Source organism: Petaurus breviceps, unplaced genomic scaffold (genome assembly GCF_028583685.1).
Source record: "Petaurus breviceps papuanus isolate PSGF00001 unplaced genomic scaffold, PetGlider_PUasm1.0 154, whole genome shotgun sequence".
Classification (NCBI taxonomy): Eukaryota; Metazoa; Chordata; class Mammalia; order Diprotodontia; family Petauridae; genus Petaurus; species Petaurus breviceps.
Window position 1 is genome coordinate 1227550 of NW_027185715.1, and position 8365 is coordinate 1235914.

At 39.3% G+C, this 8365-nt stretch overlaps 1 protein-coding gene across 1 annotated transcript; it reads right to left on the bottom strand.

Annotated features, from left to right (window-relative positions):
* Window positions 1-1510: 1510 nt before the first annotated feature.
* LOC138156249 (retinol dehydrogenase 7-like) lies at window positions 1511-5786 on the bottom strand. Its single transcript, XM_069081458.1, has 4 exons — window positions 5474-5786; window positions 3134-3392; window positions 2042-2205; window positions 1511-1932 (listed from the first exon to the last, which is right to left on the bottom strand). Exons 1-4 carry the CDS (start codon window positions 5784-5786, stop codon window positions 1706-1708), a joined length of 963 nt encoding a protein of 320 aa, XP_068937559.1. The 3' UTR covers window positions 1511-1705.
* Window positions 5787-8365: the final 2579 nt, after the last annotated feature.

Genomic DNA, 8365 nt, shown 5'->3' on the forward strand with positions numbered 1-8365 from the left:
TTCATTGCACCACTTAGCTGTCTGGCATGTAATAAGTGCCTAATAGATACTTGTTGACTTGATTTGACTCAAAGTTGAACTGACCACTTAACTGATTTTTCATATATTTCAATTTTTTTTATCATAAACTTAAATATTGGAACTTAAATACAAAGTTAGAAAGAAATAAAGTAATGGGTGCATTGTAGAACATAAGAGAGGATTCAAAATATGTTAACAATCAATTTTCATTTCAAGAAAGCCTGTATGATAAATAATACTCCATCCTTTCTTTGCTTCCTTGTGAGTTTTCTTTTGTTCTCTGTTGTGCACTTTTTTTACTTTGTTCTTTTTCCCCTCCCCCAATCCCCCATGCCACAGTGAAATTTAGTTTCTCTATAGCTATAAATATATACATATAGATATACATATACACAGATGTACATTCCCAAACCTATTCTACTCCTGACCTTTGTAATTTTATGTATATGCATATCTCTTCTTTCCTATCTATCCCTCCTGCTTCCTCTACTTTACTTTTACCCCCTACCTTGCCCTCCTATGACTTGCGTAACCCCCTCCAAGGATCCCTCCCCTATTCTCCCATTCCCATAAATCTAAACACCCTTTTATACCCCTATTTACCTATTCTCTCACCCTCCTCTCTGAAGATCCCTTCCTTGTCCTCTCCTTCCTCCCTGTGCCCCTACCATTTTATTTTTTCTGAATATAGAAAACTTCTATACTCTTCTCTTTTAAATACATATGTATTGTTCCCTCTTTTTTTTCTTTTTGGAGGGCAATTGGGGTTCAGTAACTTGCCCAAGGTCATACGGCTGGTTTGTGTGTGTGAGTGTGTGTGTGTGAGTGTGTGTGTGTGTGTGTGTGTGTGTGTGTGTGTGTGTGTGTGTGTGTAAAATGTCTGAGGCTGGATCTGAACTCGGGTCCTTCTGACTCCAGGGCCAGTGCTCTATTCACTGTGCCACTTAGCCACCCCTATTGTTCTCTCTTACAACCATTCCCCATGAAAGTAGGTTACCTGAACTACCAGCCCTCCTTCCCCATCTAATTCCTGTGTATCAATTCTTCCTCTTGTACATCATTTGTATAAATTAATTGCTGTTTTTAGCTGTTCCTAAATGGTTTTATTTTTTAAATTTATATCATGCCCAGGTTTTCCCCAATCTTTCTTAAGAACTACCCAATTATTAATAAGAATCTTAGACATAAATTTAAAAATTTACATATGTAAATAGTAGTTTTAAAATATTTTAAAATACTGCATCTTGTATAATGCAAGAAAATGAAAACTTACAAAACTACAAAGAGAAAAATTTATTTGCCAAAGTAGAACATCCTGCTTTGTGTGTGATACCATTTATCATCAGCTTCCACTTTGCACAGTCTTTACTTTTTTTTTTTTAAAGAGATCTTATAGTCCTTTCCTCTTTTATATGATTGCAGCACTTTCTGGCAAAAGTGTGTGCCTTCCTTCACACCCTATTGAGGATATGGAATTTATAAAATAAAAAACAGAGTCCCTATGTCTTTGTTAAGAGATATAATGCAATTCCATTAGTACCAGGGATTCATTTGTTCTGGAAAGAAAATTTGGTTAAAACCAATTTTAATCAATTAAAAAAGCCAATTAAAAGCAATTTTAACCAATAAACTTGGTTAAAAACCAATCCACCAAATTTCAACTGATGAAAGGTAAGATTCTACTTTAACAGACAGCATGAGCAGGTTTGATTCTATAAATAAATTTGAAAAGTATAAAGTCTAGTAGGCAAGTTGGTAAACAAGAGAGAGGAATATGAATGAACTTGGCTTCCCAGTCAACAACATAGTGGGTCCTGGGGTGGACTGCTGTCAGGGCATGCTCCATGCTCCAGATCACTGGGTATAAATTCTTTTTGCCTCTTGATAAGAAATAGTTCATACTTTTGCAATCTGAAATAGAAAGGAAATGGAGATAACAAATGTATGAATATATGCATGGGAAAATGAACAAAAGAGAACAATTATATCTTTTCTTTTCAGAGTTACCAGACTGACTTACAACTTTTGAAGTAGTGTTCTCCATAGGCTTCCCTGGTTTCCAGAGGGACTTGGCTCCATAGCGTCTTCATGATGTCATTCATATTATCGGGAGAAAGGATGAGTGTTCTAAAGTTGCCTGGTTCTATGATAACCACTTGAACACCAAAGGGAGCAATTTCTCTTCTGAAACACAGGGAAGTAGCCAGATTAACCATGGGCTCTTGAAACAAAGTGCATCCCACTCAGGGAAAGGGAAAGGCAAAAGCAATTTCTGTGCAAGTCTAGGAACGAACAGAGAGCATTCACTTCTAGGATAGCTCCAGGAATGGATCAAAGATGGCTACCTCACTCTTTCCTAGAGTCATTGAAATCTAGTGGCATGACTTTGGCCACCTTTATGGCCATTGGAACAAATGGTTCTCAGTTGCCCATTCCACTGAGTGAAGTCTTCACATGCTTGCTAATTTTCTGATGGATCTGAGGCTTTTTGGTTACTCTCAACCTGGTTTAGCCCATCTGCCTGGATGTCTTATCAAGTGTGGCTGCTGTGCATGCTACAACTTCTTGGAGCCATAGGTGAGGGTTGGATGAAAGCTGGACACCAAAGGTGGGTGAATATCCCTGAAAAGACTTCAGCAGCCCTCATACCAGGGGTACTAGTCCTCCTAGAATGCCCCCAATGCCCCTTTTTTTGCAAGTACCAATAGGTTGGGTAACTAGGTGGCATAGCGGATAGAGTGCTGGGCCTGGAGTCAGGAAGTTCAAATATGGCCTCAGACACTTACTAGCTGTGTGACTCTGGGTGAGTCACTTAACCCTGTTTGCATCAGTTTCCTCATCTGTAAAAATGAGCTGAGAAAGAGATACAAATGATTCCAACATCTTTGCCAAGAAAACTCCAAATGGGGTCACGAAGAGTCAGATGCCACCCTAACAACAATAACAAACCAACAAGTCAGATTTAAAAAACTAAAAAAAGGAAACCCCAAACCAGGGTGACTGGTTCACAAAGGATCAAAATTTAACAACAGCAGTAACAACTGCCACCACCAAAAACAAATGTCTCCCATTGCATTCAAGTGCCTGTGAATAGAGCACTCCTTCCTCTTACCTCAGACTGTCGGAAAAAGCTTCCACGCCATACTTGGAGATGCAGTATCCTCCACCAAAGACTGATAGTCTCCCTGCTACACTGGAAACATTGACCACTCTTCCCTGTGCCTTTCTCACCATTGGGAGCATGCTGAGGGTCACCTCAATCAACCCAATCAGGTTCACCTCCAAAATCTTGACGAAATCCTTCTTCTTAAGCCACTCATTGGGGAATGTGGGTAAACCGATCCCAGCATTGTTTACCAAACCCCAGAGGCCTGGGGACATAAATAGAATTTGCTCAAAATAGAAATCATGCTTATTCCCACCTTACAAACCCACACTCCTCTCCACCAAGCCTATTGACTGAGTGCTTTTGCCTATTGGAAAAGACCTCATTGTTCCAAGCAATTGTTCCTTTGGTTCTGTGAGTAATTAATTTTAAAGGATCTTTTAAAATTCTCCTAAAAAGTAATGAGTGCACACCCGTTTTGTAGCCCCAGAGCTTAGCACAGTGCCTGGCATATAGTAGGCCCTTAAATTTTTGATGACAAAACGACTGGTTGCTTCCATTGGCACCATTACTATTTCTCAAAAGCAGCACCTTGCAAGAATCCCAGTTTGCAGGGGCTGTAGGGGTAGAGAAAAATGAACTCTCTGCCAGGGCATGCCCCTCTAACATTCCAACCTTTACCCAGCTCTTCCAAATAGGGCTCAGTAAGATCTCATTCTATTTCTTTCTGGGAACTCTCTTCCACTATTGACATCAAAGATCATGGGTCCTGTGACTTCTGGGTAAAAGTCTATTGGTTATGCAGATATATGCTCAGTCTCCTTACCTACCTTAATTAAACTCCTATCCATTAATACCTGAAGTGAGCAATGCTTACTACCCAGAAGGTAGGTGAAATTCATATTCATATTATACATGTAATTTGGGATTTGCTTCAGATGTCTTCTTTGAGCATCTGGACATCTAGGCACCTGTTTTTCTTCTTCCAAGTTTGTCAACAATTATGCTATCCATCTTCCACTTCACAGCATTTGTCTACTGTGTCCATATTTATACTGTTCCTCCGTATCTCCTCCTGGCCAAATCAGAGTCAATAGATTGAAAATATGCGATGGTGTATTTAGATGGGGCTGGATTAAGAGGACAAACTATATTAGAGGTTTATTGCAGGCCACCCTTGTGCTTCCTTCCTTGTCCCCACTTAACTGCATACTGATTCAGATTGTGAATGGTTCAGTTCTATTAGGATTTTAATTAAACTCGGCAAATATTTATTTAAAAAAAAATCCTATGCTCCTGCTATCTTGCTAGTAGAGCTTGTCTTTGGGGAGGAATTGAGACGGGGGAGGAAGGCCAACTTTTGCTCTCTCAGCATATACACACAGATACAGGAGACACACAGACCAAAACAAAACAGTCCTTGATTGCAAGGAATCTTATATTCTACTGGGGGTACAATGTGAGCACAGATAAGTAAAGACAAAGTCATTTCAGGTTCTGAGAGAGCAGTAACAAGTGGGGTGGTGATGGTGGCGGGAATCTGGAAATCCTTCTGTAGGACATGGTCACTGAGCTGAGTGGAGTTTGGGATTACAAAAACGAGAGGTGATGGGGGGGGGGGGGGGGGGGGGGGGGGGGGGAGCAGTGGGAAATAGACAAAAATCCCCGGGGACAGGGAGGGGGAGATTGAATATCCTGTACCGGGAATAGCAAGTGGGTCAATATGGCTGAAAGGTAGAATGTGTGAAAAGAACTAATGGGCAATAAGAAGCTCTGAAAGATAACAGGGAGCCAGATTGTGACTACCTTGGAGAAGGAAAAATCTGACTTTTGGACAGAGGCTGGCTCTTTCCGCTGCAGGTAATCCTTTCTGTTGACCACTTTCCTTCACTTAAGCCTTTCCTACAGTTTTTGGACTGCACAGGTTCCCAAAAGAGAGTACTTGGTCACCCCAAAAAAACCTCTTTCCATCTCCTCACCTTAATTATCTTCCTACAGGTGTAGCTCAATTTATGAACTACCGAGAAAGCTATTGAAAACCTATTTTGGCCAATGGAGTTACTTTTTAAAGATAATGGTTTTAAAGAAAATTTAGTTTTAAAGGCAATTTTGTAAGAAAAGATTTACCAAAGGGTTCCTTTGAAAAATTCCTCTTAGCAAAAATCCATTTGGAATGTGAGATAGGAAGACACATAATTTCTCTGCTTTACTTGTAAGAAACTCTATGGCTCCAACTCAACCTGGATTTGTATTTTCTTCTGAGCTCTGTCCCTTTGTAGGGAGGTGTGAGACCCATTTTACAAAGAAGAAAGTATTGAGTTAAGTTTAATGGCGTTTAGACTCTACCTTTATCTGCCACTCGTTTCTTCACCCACTGAGTGGCTGCGGTGATGCTCTCACTCTTGGTTACATCCAGAATTACTGTCTCAAGTCTGTCTGAAGAGTTCCTCTTCAATTCCTCTGCTCCTTCCTCTGTCAGGCAAGAGGCTAGAACCCACAAGCCCCGAAGATCCAGTTGCTTAGCGAGTAGGTTTCCAAACCCAGAGTCGCAACCTGTTATGAAGACATATTTCTCTGGGAGATTTTGGACCACTTTCTTCTCACGGTGCCAGCAAAAAACATAGTACAAGCAGATAAGAACAACCAGGTAAAACCACATGGCAGCAGTCTCCTCCTTGTTCTGAAAGAAAAAAAGGACACTTTCTAGAAAGATCTTTCAGTTAAAGATATTCTGTGATCTAGAAGTACGTCTTTTGAAACTCAGGGCCTCATTGAGTGATCACTTTACCTAGAAGCTATTGAGCTTGGCTAGAAAACTTCTTGTGAAATATTAACCCATTCATTGTGCATTGTGGATGACAGCATAGTTCCAGATTTCCTGTGTTTTCTTTTAGACGTGATGAAGAGACTTTCAAAAACTGAACTTTCCAACCTCCTGACAAACAGCTGCATTGAAGGTTTCTAAGAAACCATTCATTCTTTTTTTTCTTTTGGAGGGGGAAAGGCAGGGCAATTGGGGTTAAGTGACTTGTCCAAGGTCACACAGCTAGTAGGTGTTAAGTGTCTGAGGGTGGATTTGAACTCAGATTCTCTTGACTCCAGGTCTGGTGCTCTACTCACTGCACCACCTAGCTGTCCCAGAAGCCATTGATTCTTTTTTTTTTTTTTTAATAGCAATTGGGGTTAAGTAACTTGCTCAAGTTTACATGGCCAGTTTTTTTTGTATGGTTGTTAAGTATCTGAGGCCGGAACTGATCCCAGGTCCTCCGGGACTCCGGGGCCTGTGCTCTTACTCACTGTGCCACCTAGCTGCCCTGAAGCCATTGATTCTTAAGCAGAATTTTGGTTGATTGTCTCAAATTAAAGAAACAACTGAAATTGTTTGGATTTTACTTGGGATGCTGAAGTTATGGTAACCCATCCTTGATTTTGAACAGATTCTATTTCTCCTCAGTTAAAGTAATTTAATAAAGGCAATATTTCAAATCAGTTGACCTCTTGTTTGTAGCTAAGACTTTCATCCACTTGGATTACTTACCAAAGCTCAAATGGATCATTTAAAAGTAATTTCCTGGTAACTTAATTTAGAACATCTTCTGACTTACTACTATGTCTTCATCTCTGTGAGTAAATTTCTGCTCTTTAAATCGATCTTCCTTCACAGAAGTAAAAGTGGACGATGATGTTTCTACTTGCAGGACCTGGGTTCTGATCCTGACTCTAATACTTATTATCTGTGTAACCTTGGGCAGGTCACTGGCCTTAGCTCTAGATCTATGGTCCTATGATCTTATGAAGGTGATTCAATAGGTAATAGAAAATCAATGTAGTGACCAACCATGATTCCAGAGACCCCATGATGAATGAAACATGCTGCTCACCACTCGATAGAGAGATAATCAAATCAGAAAGAAGACTGAGACATATTTTTTTTGGACATGGCCAATGTAGGAATTTGTTTTGCTTGATTATACATCTTTCTAACAGGGGTTTTGTTTATCTTTCTTTTTTTAAGGATGATGGTGGTAGTGGTGGTAGAGGACTAGAAGTGAGGGAAAGTGGATTTTCATCGATTAAAATTTTTTAAAAATAAAGGCAATGAAAAGATATATGGTAGGCATGTTTGCAGTGTGTTACCAAAAATTACTTGTGTGCAAAAGAAAGAGAGAAACAAAGAAAGAAAGAGGGAAAAAAAGAAAAAAGGAAGGAAGGAAGGAAAAAAGAAAGAAAGAGAGAAAGAAAGGAAGGATGGAAGAAAGGAAGGAAGGAGCTCAATAAGAACAAAAACAGCAACCCATCATTGAGGATAGGTATGACTTAAGAAAGAGTGGCCCAGTTATGGGAAAAAATTAAGGCATAGCAGATGATTCCCTGAGGGGAGGGATGGGTCAGTTTTTGTCTTTGTATTTCTATTGCCTAATATAGCATCTGGCACATGATGGATGCTCAGTAAATGTTTATTGAATTGGCTAACTATTGTTTCTGGCAACAACCATCCTGGCCTTTCATTTTCCTTGATCAATTGTGAATTCTTGACTTTGAACTCATCTTTACATTTGTACCTCTTATAGTGTCTTGTGTGTCATAGATGCTGAATAAATACTTGGTGAAATCTTACAAATTCAGAAGACTATATAATTCTACCTGTTTTCAGTTGTGGCTATAAATTCTTTTCCTCTGTTTCTTTTTAATGCTAAAATTATCAGGTATTTTCAGTGATGATTCAATAGAAAAATGTTTACCCCAAGCTTTTATTGGTGACATGTAATTTGTGTGCATGTAAATATTGGCACATTTTGCAAGTTATTGAAGAAATACTGAAATATTGAAGAAATTTTCCAAGTTTAAGATTGAGGAGCTGTGAAATAATATATTCAATTCAACATGCACACTGAGACAGACTCTGATGCCCAGTTCTGGTACCTTATCCTAACCCCAACCATAGCTGGGTTTGGTCTTTGATGCCTCCATACTTTTGTGGTGAGAACTAACTTAATAACTGAAGTCTTAATTAAAGTGGTAACCAGCAGCCAATGAGTCCATTCATTAATCAGTACCAATTTTTGTAGCTATCATATAAATGAAATAGATCTTTATATTAACAGAATGAGGAAGTAGTTTAAATTCAAGTTAAAATGGTATTGAACCCCAAAGAAATAAGAAGAAACATAAGGACTGTCAGTGTGTCATCCATGTCTATAACTAAGGCATAGTACAGTGAATAGACTGCACTTAGGT

Coding starts and splice junctions, on each gene's coding strand:
- LOC138156249 (XM_069081458.1), bottom strand. CDS start 5,786: ATGTGGTTTTACCTGGTTGTTCTTATCTGCTTGTACTATGTTTTTTGC. Junction 2,206..3,133: donor GCTTTTTCCGACAGTCTGAG/GTAAGAGGAAGG, acceptor CCTGTGTTTCAG/AAGAGAAATTGCTCCCTTTG. Junction 1,933..2,041: donor AGAACACTACTTCAAAAGTT/GTAAGTCAGTCT, acceptor TTTCTATTTCAG/ATTGCAAAAGTATGAACTAT.